The 13,567-nt window shown below is 39.5% G+C and overlaps 1 protein-coding gene and 1 non-coding gene across 9 annotated transcripts in view; one reads left to right on the top strand and one right to left on the bottom strand.

Annotated features, from left to right (window-relative positions):
- Positions 1-13,567, top strand: part of Numb (NUMB endocytic adaptor protein) — a 132,043-nt gene that overhangs the window by 74,801 nt on the left and 43,675 nt on the right. For all 8 annotated transcript variants that reach the window (XM_042692802.1, XM_042692808.1, XM_042692805.1 and 5 more), the window contains one exon: positions 10,688-10,762. In XM_042692802.1, coding sequence (XP_042548736.1) covers positions 10,688-10,762 — 75 coding nt within the window. The remainder of the gene's footprint in view (positions 1-10,687; positions 10,763-13,567) is intronic.
- On the bottom strand, positions 9,422-9,551 carry LOC122118916. The gene has a single exon (XR_006149467.1). It is a non-coding gene; the product is annotated as a small nucleolar RNA SNORA51 (small nucleolar RNA).

Below are 13,567 nucleotides of genomic sequence, written 5' to 3' on the forward strand. Positions count from 1 at the left end.
AGGGGTACAACAGATAAGGGAGAGACTTCACATGTGGGATTACAACAAAATAAAAACTTTCTACAGGTTAAGGCAATATTTACTAAACTAGAAAGACAGCCAACAGATTGGAAGAAGGTCTTTAATGGGAATATATCAAAGTCCTAATATACAATATATACAAGGAGCTCAAGAAACGAACTCCTCCCAAATGTAATAAGCCAATCACTAATCGGGCACGGGAACTAAGAAGAGACTTCTCAGAAGAAGAGGTAAGAATGACAAAGAAACACATGAGGAAATGCTCATCATCCTGGCCAAGTGCAAATGCAAATCAAAACAACTCTTTTTTTTTTTTGGCTAGCACTCTACCACTTGAGTCACAGTGCCACTTCCGGCTTTTTTCTTTTTGCTTATGTGGTGCTGAGGAATCGAACCCAGGGCCTCATGCATGAAAGGCAAGCACTCTACCACTGAGCCACCTTCCCAGCCCCCAAAAAACAACTCTTGAGATTCCATTTCACCCTAATAAGATTGGCCAACATTGTGAATTGGAACAACAACAAATATTGGTGGAGATGTGGGGGAAAGGAACCCTACTGCACTGTTGGTGGGAATGTAAACAATTACAACCACTCTGGACAGCAGTCTGGAGATTCCTCAAAAGACTAAACATAGACCTTTCTCTACGACCCAGCCATACCACTCCTGGGCATCTATCTTGAGCAAAATGCCAGGATATAAGGACACCATGTTCAATGATTTACAATAACCAAGATATGCAAACAGTCCAGATGCCCCACAACAGATGAGTGGTCAAAAAATGTGATACTTATATACAATAGAATTTTACATAGCCATTAGAAAGAATAAAATAATGTCATTTTCAGGGAAATGGATGGTTCTAGAACAAATTATATTAAGTGAAGTAAGCCAAGCTCAGAGAGACAAAAAGCACGTGTTCTCTCTGTTATATGGAAATGATATCTAAAATACACTAGAATATGATAAATTATAAAGGATTCTAGATATTCACCCACAGTGTGACCAAAAGAGGATACTGTTAATTAATAGAGAAACACAAAGGTGCGATGCTTATGTGCCTCTTCATAGTAACATAAAATAATATCAAAATGAACTCCAAGATACGGAAACAAGAAAAAAAAAAACCTCTTTTTTTTTTCTCTTAATCTTTTTTTATGTATTTTTTGATGGTTCTGTTTTCTTTTCCTTATGTATAGTGTATTCAAGTGTATATCTTCAAGAGGGTTAGTAGGAGGGTACAGAACTTGAGGGGAAAATGGTGAAATACTACAGCAGTGAAACTCACTGGACACTGATGAAAGTGAACTATGCAACTGGTGTGTGGGAGACTCTGAAGGAACAGAAGAGTCTATAGGAAAGGAATATTGGCTGGGAAGGTGGCTCAGTGGTAGAGCGCTTGCCTTGCATGCCCGAGGTTCGATTCCTCAGCACCACATAAGCAAAAAGAAAAAGGCCGGAAGTGGCGCTGTGGCTCAAGTGGTAGAGCGCTAGCCTTGAGCTGAAGAGCTGAGGGATAGTGCCCAGGCCAAATTCAGGCCCCACGACCAGACCCCCCAAAAAAAAAAGGAATATACTCATTACCTGACTCATGTAATTGTAATCCCTCTATATCACCTCTATAATAACGATAAAGTAAATTAATTAAAAATTAAAAAAGAATCACCCTACCTTTACTTATAGAAGTTCAAGAATGAATGCAGAGAGATTCGTTATGCGAACGTTGCAGAAGTACATATGAAATATGGATGGTGGCTTACATCAGGATGATAGCAATGGGATGAGTGAGCTGATAGGATTTATTGATGTATTAGGCTTGAGAAACTTACAGAGAGAAAGATAAGTCAAGAGTGGTACCAGGGATTTTTACTTGATTAGAAGAATGTAGTATATTATTAGTATATAAGCATTAGAATATTAGTATTAGAGAATATTAGTATTAGAGAATGAACATTAGAGTTATTAAAATATTAGTATATGAATAGAGTAGCATATTATTTTAGGGGAGATTATTAATAGAAGATTAAATAACAGTTGCATTTCTTCCACTACAGTTCTTACATTTTAATTTTTTTTTCTTGCCCCATTATTGGTAGAATTTTTTATTTGTTGGTCATGGGGCTTGAACTCAGTACCTGGACACTGTCCCTGAGCTCTGTCCCTGAGCTCTTTTGCTCAAGACTAGTACCCTATCTTTGAGCCACAGCACCACTTCTAGTTTTCTGGTGGTTAATTGGAAATAAGAGTCTCATGGACTTTTCTGCCTATGCTGACTTTGAACCATTGTCCTCAGATCTCATCCTCGTGAGTAGCTAGATTATAGACATAAGCCACCAGTGCCTGGCTAACTTAGTAGAATTCTTGATAACAAATATTCTGGTCTTGCCTAACTCTCAGTCTTACCATAGTTTCTCTAATTAAGCAAGTTATCTATGCTTTATGAATAAATATTTTATATTTTAAAATTATGAATTAGAAACTTAATTTTATCACCCTCCCCTTTTTTTGGTATTGGTCCTGGGGCTTGAACTCAGGGCCTGGCTGCTGTCCCGGAGCTTATTTTGCTCAAGACTGGTACTCTACCACTTGAGCCACAACTTCACTTCTTGCTTTTTGATGGCTCATTGGAGCTAATAGTTTCATGGATTTTTCTGCCCAGGCTGGATTCAAACTATGGTCTTCAGATCGCAGCCTCTTGAGTAGCTAGGTTTATAGGTATGTGTTGTCAGAATCCAGCTTTTTTTTTTTTTGCTGGTCATGGTGCTTGAACTCTGGGCCTGGGCACTGTCCCTCAGCTCTTCAGCTCAAAGATAACACTCTACCACTTGAGCCACAGTGCCACTTCCAGCTTTTTCTGCTTATGTGGTACTGAGAAATCGAACCCAGGGCTTCATGCATGCAAGGCAAGCACTCTACCACTGAGCCACCCTCCCAGCCCCATCCAGCTAATTTTTGTCAGTATTTTTTGTAACTCGTTTATTATTTTTAATTTATATTAAGTCATAATCCTGACTTAAGCAGTCAACTAGCCTTATAATCCTGAAGTCTGAACTTGATTAATGCCCATAATAATTAACTTCAATTTGTTGCATATATTACTAAGTTCTGTTTGCTAATATGTTGCTCAGAAATTTCATACCCATGATTTTTGAGAGGTTAGTCTGGAGAAGTTGTCTTTATTTATTTATTTATTTTTTTGGATCCTGTTGTGGGGCCTGAACTCTGGGCCTGGGCACTGTCCCTCAGCTCTTCAGCTCAAGGCTAGCACTCTACCACTTAAGCCACAGCGCCACTTCCGGCTTTTTTTTTTTTTTTTTGCTTATGTGGTGCTGAGGAATCGAACCCAGGGCCTCAGGCATGCAAGGCAAGCACTCTACCACTGAGCTACCTTCCCAGTCCCGAAGTTGTCTTTCTTATAGTAATTTTGTTAGGTTTTTATTACCAAGTAAGGCTGGATTGTAGGCTGAGCAAGGCTCTTATCTCTTCTGATTTACTTGCATTTTTAGGACATACTTTTCAGGTTTTCCTATAGAGAGCATGAAGTGGCCAATGGAGCCCATTTCTTTATAATTCTGAAACTTTAATCTCTCCTCACTAAGATGAGAATTCCAAAAGCTCATTTTAACCAGTCCCTCTGCAGCCTATACAGCTCTTTTGAATTAGTAATTTTGAAGGCTTTATCATATTTACTTAGGTTTCCTCCCTCTCCCCGTCCCAATAGGGACTGTTCCCAGAAGGTGCACAATGACTGATTATCCTTTGGGGGTAGCAGCAGCCATGGATGATCGTTGCCTGAGTTAATTAGTTAATTAAGGTTTGCAAAATGTTGATACTCTAAACATTCCATTTGGAAACCGTCCTTTCTTCATTTGCCAGCTATAATTTCTATAAAGCTTATCTACTGTTTGATTAGCAGTGGTATGCTTTAATTAGGAAAGGTAAGGTAATTTCATTTGTGAGGGAAATATTGAGCTAAGAGGAAGATCTGACCTCACTTCAGCCATAAACATTACCAAAATGGATGACTCTCCCTATCTGACTACTTTTTTAAAAGAAGAATAACATTAAGTTGATATATGTAAGCAATAAACTATGAGCCATTAGTGTATCAAGAGAGTTACATACGTGCTTTAAGAGAAGTAATGTGAGGCAGTTGAAAGAAGATAGCTCTAGAGGGCGGAAGCCAGTCTGTTCCTGTCTCTATCAATGACCTTGTCTAAATCACTTTTTTGACACCTACTGTCACATTTGAAAAGTAAAATTTTTCATTCTCAATTTCTTGCCAGCATAATTTGTTTGATTATATCTACCTGATTATATTTAATACATCTGTTTATATCATGACTTGTTCAAATGGAATTCTCCAAATGCTTAAGAACTAGCAAATTTTAAGTTAACTACTTGGTTATAGAAAAAAAAACAAATTTTGATACTATATTCTATACATACACATACTATATTTGTGCCAGATATAGCAGAGGCTACAGTGTGACGAAATACTGTATAATTCCTTATAAATTACATGAGTGTTATGTTACTTTTCATTAATGCTGGAGCTACGATTGTATATTCTTACTTGAGACTTCCACATTTCTTCTCATGGATTACCAAAGTGAGGGGCAGGGAATCTATTTTTTAAATTTTTTTCAAGGAGAAAAATGATTTAATTCATCAAGAATGGAATTTCACATAGTAGTTTTTTCTAAAGTACATTTTTGTGAATAAAAAGTCTCTTACTCAGGGAGTTTGGAAAGGCATACAGACAAAAGAAGTCTCAGTGTCAAATATTTTAGCCATTAAGGCATAAGTCAGCTGCAATTCTTTAGTGAAGTAGTGTCTCAGAGAAGAAAAGAGACCTTTTAATAATGCTTATTTCAATGGGCATGTTTTTCTTATAGTCTAGTGCAAGGATTTTTTTTTGGGGGGGGGTAGGTTGTGGGGCTTGAACTCTGGGCCTGGGTGCTGTCCTTCAGCTCTTCAGCTCAAGGCTAGTGCTCTATCACTTGAGCCATAGTGTCCCTTCCTGAAAGGATGATTTCTGTCTTAACATTTCTAAACAGATAATGCATCTATGGGTCAGTCCATACATAAAGTATTTGTGTTCTCTGCTTTCTACTCCTACTTACTTTTTTGTTGTTGTTGGCATGAGTAGTCATATATGACCAATTAAGTTGATTTAAGATGAATAATGGGATGAAAACAATTGGAAAATTTTAGAACTCCTTAGAACATAAAGGTAACTCAGATCATAAAAGCCTAGTTTCTTATTTTGTTACTAATATAAAATGACAACAGACTAAGTATCTTGGAGGTAGTAATAAGTATCTTGGTATCTTGGAGGTAGTAATAAAAGGAAGAAGGAAAGACAAGTGTATGTGTATACATGCATACGTACATGTTAGCATGATTATATGTATGTGTGTATTGTAGATAAGAAAATGAGGAAGTGGCACTGTGGCGCAAGCAGTAGAGCACTCGCCTTGAACTGAAGAGTGCAGGGACAGTGCCCAAGCTGAGTTCAAGCCCCACAACCGACCAAAAAAAAAAAAAGAAAATGAGAAGAGACAACCACAGATCCAAATAGTTACATGAATGCTTTGTAATTTATGCTGATAATTTTAAATTTTAATTTTGAACTAGGAAAATACAGATTACTAAAATTGACTGAAGTAGAAAGAGAAAAGAGGTGTAGGCCCAAGCAATTGGAAAAAAATGAAGAGAAAGCTGTTTTTAAAAATTAAGAACTGGCCGGGTGCTGTTGGCTCACGCCTATAATCCTAGCTACTCAGAAGGCTGAGATCCTCGGATTGGTTCAAAGCCAACCCGGGCAGGAAAGTCCTGGGCAGGAAAGTCCTGGAAAGTCCGTGAGACTCTTATCTCCAATAAACCACTCAGAAAATTGGAAGTGCTGCTGTGGCTCAAGTGGTAGAGTGCTAGCCTTGAGTTGAAGAGCTCAGGGACAGCACCCAGGCCCAGAGTTCAAATCCCGCGACCAAAAAAAAAAAAAAATTAAAAACTACCATTCTAAAAGGACTTGGCATAAGAGTAGTGGGCAAAGGCTCAATAGCTATAGACAGATGATAATATAAAATAATAGTCTATGAAATGAGGCTGGGAAGGTGGCTCAGAGGTAGAGTGCTTGCCTTGCATGCATAAAGTTGGATGGGGCACTGTGGCACAAGTGGTAGAGCGCTAGCCTTGAGCTGAAGAGTTGAGGGACAGCGCCCAGGCCCAGAGTTCAGGCCCCAATACCGACAAAAAAATTAAAAAGCCCATAAAATGAACTCCCAAAAAAAGGAAACAGGAGAAACTCTAGTTTTCTGGGTTTTTTGTTTTTTGTTTTTGTTTTGGGTTTTTTTTTTTTTTTACTGTGAAAATACTGTACAGAGGGGTTACAATTACATGAGCAAGGTAATGAGTACATTTCTTATCAAGCATCGTTGCCTCCTCCTTTGTTTCCCCTTACCATACCTTCCCATCTCCCTCCACACACACCCCTGGTCCTCCCTTCCCTGTTTTTGTTTCTTTGTCGGTTGTGGGGCTTGAACTCTAGGCCTGGGGCTGTCCCTGAGCTCTTCAGCTCAAGGCGAGCACTCTAACTCTTGAGCCACAGTGCCACTTCCAGTTTTCTAGTGGTTTATTGGAGATAAGAGTCTCACGGTCTTTCTTTTTTTTGGGTGGGGGGGAGAAGGGGGGGTCCGGTTGTGGGGCCTGAACTCTGGGCCTGGGCACTGTCCCTCAGCTCTTCAGTTCAAGGCCAGCACTCTACCACTTGACCCACAGCGCCACTTCCAGCTTTTTTTCTTTTTGTTTATGTGGTGCTGAGGAATCAAACCCAGGGCCTCGTGCATGCAAGGCAAGCGCTCTACCACTGAGCCACCTTCCCAGCCCCATCTCACGGTCTTTCTTGCACGGGCTGGCTTTGAACCGTGATCCTCAGATCTCAGCCTCCCGAGTAGCTAGGATTACAGGCGAGAGCCACCAGCATAGTTTTCTGTTTTTGTTCTCTTTTCCTTTTATATTGCTTATTACTTTGTTTGTATTTGGGAGGGTAAGAGAAGGCACATAAAAGGTGAAACAAGGATGAACAAATACAGCAGGGATACCAGACACCATGTAGAAAATGAACTGGATATCTTATGGGTGGGGATGGGAGGGAAAGATTGGGAAAGAGCCCTGGAAGGGGGAAAATGGTTCAAAAAGAATTATACTGATGGTACTTGATTCATGTAACTATAACTACACACACACACAGACACACACACATAAAATAAGTGTAAAAAGGGCTGGGAAGTTGGCTCAGTGGTAGAGTGCTTGCCTTGCATGCCTGAGGCCCTGGGTTCGATTCCTCAGCACCACATAAGCAAAAAGAAAAAAAAAAAAAAAAAAGCTGGAAGTGGCGCTGTGGCTCAAGTGGTAGGGCGCTAGCCTTGAGCTGAAGAGCTGAGGGACAGTGCGCAGGCCCAGAGTTCAGGCCCCACAACCGGACCAAAAAAAAAAAAAAAATAAGTGTAAAAAACCCAAGTCATTAACTTCATGAATACCATTATTTTATTCTATTTCTCTACTATTCAGAATTTGGAAATAAAGGGAAAAAAATCAAGTACTTGAAAATAGCAGGAAATCAAAGACAAGCTTAGGCAAAACAAACAAATGCTCAAGACATATTGCTAAAATAGCAATCAATAGAATTCTATGGTAAGAGGGCCTTGTGGATGCTTAAAATTACTTAGTTTATACACTATTATTTGGACTTACTTTAGAAAATAAAAAAAATTCAGAAAGGAAAAAAAAGACTTGGTATAGATGATTTCACAAGCCACTTTTTGTGCTGGAACTAGGACTGGAACTCAGGACCTTGCCCTCTTGTTCAGCTTTTTTTTTTTTTAATTCTGTGCTGTTACTTTACCAGTTAAATCGCACCTCTAGTTCCAGATTTTTGCTGGTTAATTGGAAATAAAATTCTCTCCAATTTAGGGGCTGGGAAGGTGGCTCAGTGGTAGAGTGCTTGCTTGGCATGCATGAGGCCCTTGGTTTGATTCTTCAGTACCACATAAGCAGAAAAAGCCGGAAGTAGCACTGTGGCTCAAGTGGTAGAGTGTTAGCCTTGAGCTGAAGAGCTGAGGCACAGTGCCCAGGCCCAGAGTTCAGGCCCCACAACCAACAACAACAACAACAACAAAAAGTCTCTCAGATTTGTCTGACCAGGCTGGTTATGAACTGTGATCCTTAGATCTTAGCCTCCTGAATAGCTAGGATTACAAACATGAGCCACCAGTGCTTGGCTCTTAAACTACTTTTTTTGTGTCTTCCAAAGGATAATTCCTATACTACATAATTATAGTTAAGTATGCAGAAAAGGTGGGTCTTTTCATATTTTAATAGCATTAACAAAATCCCAATATGATAACCAAACAAAGTTAGCTCCAAAATAAGAAGAAAGCCATAGACCAATTATGAATATACATGAAAACTAGGCACAGAAATAGTAAAAATGGGGTCTAAAGGTATTCAAACTAAATCCGGGCACTGGGGGTCATGCCTATAGTCCTAGCTACTCAAGAGGCTGAAATCTGAGGATTGTGGTTCAAAGCCAGCCCCAGCAAGAAAGTCCGTGAGAGTCTTTTTTTCGGGTCCGGTCGTGGGGCCTGAACTCTGGGCCTGGGCGCTGTCCCTCAGCTCTTCAGCTCAAGGCTAGTGCTCTACCACTTGAGCCACAGCGCCACTTCCGGCTTTTTTCGTTTTGCTTATGTGGTGTTGAGGAATCGAACCCAGGGCCTTGAGCATGCAAGGCAAGCGCTCTACCACTGAGCCATCTTCCCAGCCGCCGTGAGAGTCTTATCTCCAATTAACCACCAGAGCACTTGCCTTGAGCTGAAGAGCTTAGGGATAGCACCCAGGCCCAGAGTTCAAGCCCCATGACAGACAAATGCACACCTCCTATAGGCTTTAACTCAGCAATTTACAAATGGTTCTTTAAGAAATTTGATGTAATTTGAGGCCAACTTAGGCTACATTAATGAGACCCTGTCTCAAAAAAGAACTTTTCTGCATCAAAGGATATTACCAAAAATAATATAAAACTATAAACTAGTGGAACATATTTGGAAATCATTTATCATGTAAGAATTTAATATCCAGAATATATCAGAACAACCCAACAATTTAAAGATATACAACCCAATGAAAAAATACACTGAGTTCAAGCTCCACACTGACAAAAAAAATGCACAAAATGCCAGGCATTGGTGATTGACACTTGCAATCCTAGCAACTAAGGAGAATGAGATCTGAGACCCTTTGTTCAAAGTCAGCCCAGGCTTTTATGCTTTAGATCCAGTTAATTCAGAAAATATTTAGGGGTCACCATGCACTTTTTAATTTTAATAACTTTTTCTCCCCTTGTCTCCCCATTCACAATACAGACTAGGCACAGGCCTGGCTGAGGTGTATATGGGGTAGGTTTACTCTGCCTCCTCTTTCTATACTGTCAGTGTAAAAACACAGCCTGTGGTAAGCACCCGGAGGCCTTTTTTTTTTTTTTTTTGTCTTGGGGCCTGAACTCTGGGCCTGGGTGCTGTCCCTCAGCTCTTCAGCTCAGGGCTAGGGCTCTACCACTTGAGCCACTGTGTCACTTCCAGCTTTTTCTGCTTATGTGGTGCTGAGGAGTTGAACCCAAGGCCTCATGCATGCAAGACAAGCACTCTACCACTAGGCCACCTTCCCAGCCATCCTTTTAATAACTTTCTGAAATAGTTATTCTAAATCTCATTCATGTGAAGATACTGAGGATAAGTAAAATAATAATAATAAAGTATAAAATACCAATGAATAGAGCTGGGAAGGTGGCTCAGTGGTAGAGTGCTTGCCTTGCATGCATGAGGCCCTGGGTTCGATTCCTCAGTGCCACATAAGCAAAAAGAAAAAAGCCGGGGGGCTGGGAAGGTGGCTCAGTGGTAGAGCGCTTGCCTTGCATGTTCGAGGCCCTGGGTTCGATTCCTCAGCACCACATAAGCAAAAAGAAAAAAGCCGGAAGTGGTGCTGTGGCTTAAGTGGTAGAGCGCTAGCCTTGAGCTGAAGAGCTGAGGGACAGTGCCCAGGCCCAGAGTTCAGGCCCCATGACCGGACCCAAAAAAAAAAAAAAGAAAAAGAAAAAAGTCGGAAGTGGTACTGTGGCTCAAGTGGTAGAGCGCTAGCGTTGAGCTAAAGAGCTGAGGGACAGCGCCTAGGCCCAGAGTTCAGGCCCCACAACTGGACCAAAAAAAAAAAAAAAAAAACCAAAAAACCACCAATGAAATAATATATAAGTTAAATAATAAATTAAATAAATAAAAAATATATAATAATTTTCCTACATTGGCCTGGAGTTTCACCAGGACAAGAATACCATATAGTCACTACTCAACAAATGTAGCAATGGGGGCTGGGAAGGTGGCTTAGTGGTAGAGCACTTGCCTTGCATGCATGAGGCCCTGGGTTTGATTCCTCAACACCACATAAGCCAGAGGTGGCACTGTGGCTCAAGTGGTAGAGCGCCAGCCTTGAGTAGAAGAGCTGAGGGACAGCGCCCAGGCCCAGAGTTCAAGCCCTACGACTGGACCTCCTCCCCCCCCCCCACCCCCAAAAAAATAATGTAGCATGCATTAACCTTTTTCTTTTTCTACAGTACCTTGGCCATGTGGAAGTTGATGAGTCAAGAGGAATGCACATCTGTGAAGATGCTGTAAAAAGACTGAAAGCTGTATGTATATGATGGTTGTCAGTATTGATCTGTAGCCTATCAATATTTTCCTTCAAAGTTGTATTCAGTAAATTTTAGTTTTCCTCTATCCAGTGAAGAGCTGTTTTTATTGAGGCAAGAGATATAGGCTCATCAGGCAGGCACAGGGACTGACTCACATTTATAATCCTACTTACTTGGGATGAGATCAGGAGATCACATTTCAGGGCCAGCCTGGACAAAAAGTTAGCAAGACCTCATCACAACAGAAAAATAATGCTGGGCATGGTGGCATGTGCCTGTCATCCAAGCTAAAGTGAGAATCATCTATAGTATCAAAATCTAACCCAGCCCAGGCCCAAAGCAACACCCTGTCTCAAAAATAACCATTGCAAAAAGGGTTGGAGGCATGGCTCAAGTGTTAGAGTGCCTGCCTAGCAAGCTCAAGGCCCTATGTTCAAACCACAGTACCACAAAAAGGATATGGGCTTACAAAAAAAAAGAACATCTCTAGCTTCTTTAATTTAGGCCATACATTATCCAAAATGTAGTCTTGATTTACCATGATCCATATAATCTAAGTGGTGCAATTTGATAGAAGAATAATATTATAAAACCCGGATAAAATTGTTACAGTTAACATCTTTACCTAACTGTGATAACTGTTATTTTCAGTTTGAATTATTGATTTTTAAATATAAGAAACAGCTTTCTAGGAAAAAGTAGAAAATACCTGTAGAGATACCTGTGTTAATCCCTAAGATTTACTTTGCGGGGTGGGAGTGGCCCTTAATGATTTCTCATTATCATCTTGGCTCCTAGTTCCCAGTTTTCTCTCTATACTTCTCTTAAGCAGTCTGTTTCAATAAACTAGTACACTTGAAATAGCCCTTTTCTAGAACCAGTAATGTTTCTTTGGTCTGTTATATCTTGAAACACATCCCACGTACATGTCTGTGTATTTAGTAAAAGGAGAGAATGGTTCATAGTTCACAAGGGTCCAGATTAGAGTGCTGATTTCAGTAGGTCTGAGGAATGTTCCCACAGACTCTGAAATAACTCTTGACAAGTTTCCTTCTCTCCAATGTGTAGCTTTTCCCCACTTTGCTGTGAAGGCTTCAGCATTACTTCTGCATGCCCTTACCAAAGCAGCATTAAGTTTGTGTTGCTTTGGGTTTGCTGGTATGGTGGGCTGCTGCTACAAGTTTGACTACTAATGAGTGCTTTTTGTTTGTTTTTCAATTTGCTAAGTAACTATAGCTTTTCTGCTTGTTAGTATAGTTCACATTACATTACCTCTTAACTATAATTCCTCAATGTATAATATATGAAATTTTCAAACATTGCAGAGAGGTTTAACTTTAGAGTAAATGCCTTAACCTGTTGTAGAAAAGAAAGGAGAAAAATAACTGGATGTAGAATGCCTAGAACAATCACAACCAAAAGTGTACACAGGTACACTTTCCTTCATATATACCTATATATATATACTTTTGCTTCTGATTTAAATTCTTAAATGATTGAAGCCCTTCCCAGTTTTTCTGTCTTCCCAATTCATCAATATTAAGAGGACATATATCCAATGCACTTAGGAACATGAAAACTATAATTTTATAGATTTGATATATCTGAACATATTCCCTAATTAAATGCAGATCGATAATTTAATTTTCCATTTTTTGCCAAACTAATTTCAAAGAAAAATAGAGGTTCAGTTTCTTCTCTTGAAAAATAATTTTGGCTCCTCTAAAAGACAAATGATTCTAGCTAAGAATATTTGAAAATAATATAATTGCTTTCCCTACTTAAAAATATTTTACAACACTATATTAGTAGTAACTGCAAACAGAAAAACCAGTAAACGGACTCAGTAAGCCTGAAACAAACTGTAATTATTAAATTTTAAAACTAGATGTTATAAAACTATATGTGTAATGAACCTTTAGGAAATCATTTAATTCTGATTCTGGCATCACATTTCTTCTCTAAGGAAAAGCTAAAGATGATTTAAGTTTGTCCAGAAAATACTGAGAAATTGTATCTCATTGTTTGTTTATTTTGCCAAACCTGTGGCTTGAACTCAGGGCCTGGGCATTGCCCCTGAGCTTTGTTTGTTCAAGGCTAGTACTCTACCACTTGAGAGCTACAGCACCACTTCCAACCTTTTCTGTTGATGTGATACTGAGAAATCGAATCTAGGGCTTCATGCATGCTAGACAAACACTCTACCACTAAGCCACATTCCCAGCCCTGTATCCAATTGTTTTATTTTTAAATTTTAGTTTTAACTTTTAATTAGAAATATTTCTTTATTGGATAGGTAATATATTTATTGTGTAAAATACAAATGAACTTGAAAATTCACAACTAAAGTAAGATCTCTTACAATTCCCAAAATAACCAATATTTAACCATCTAGTTTTAAATTAAGTTTGGAAGCAGTGGTGGTACTATGGTTTGAACAGATAAAGAGCCTTAAGCTTGTGAAGGGTATGTTCTACCCTGAGTCATGCCTCCAAGCCCATTTTGCTTAAGTTATTTTGGCGGTAGATTGTCTCATTTTTATCCGGTCCAGTCTAGATCACAGTCCTTCTATTTATACTTCTGCCATAGCTGAGATGACAGGAACACACCTGGATACCAGCTGTTTTGGTTTAGATGGGGGTCTATACATTTTTTTGCCCAGGCTGGACTCAAACTGTAATTCTCCCAGCCTCCACCTCCTGAGTGTCTAGGATTACCAGTGCAAGCCACCACTGCCTAGCTGTTTTTTTTTTAATTAATTAATTAATTTTTTTGGTCAGTGGTGGGGCTGGAACTCTAGGC

Source organism: Dipodomys spectabilis, unplaced genomic scaffold (assembly GCF_019054845.1).
Source record: "Dipodomys spectabilis isolate Male_0828 unplaced genomic scaffold, ASM1905484v1 ptg000157l, whole genome shotgun sequence".
Classification (NCBI taxonomy): Eukaryota; Metazoa; Chordata; class Mammalia; order Rodentia; family Heteromyidae; genus Dipodomys; species Dipodomys spectabilis.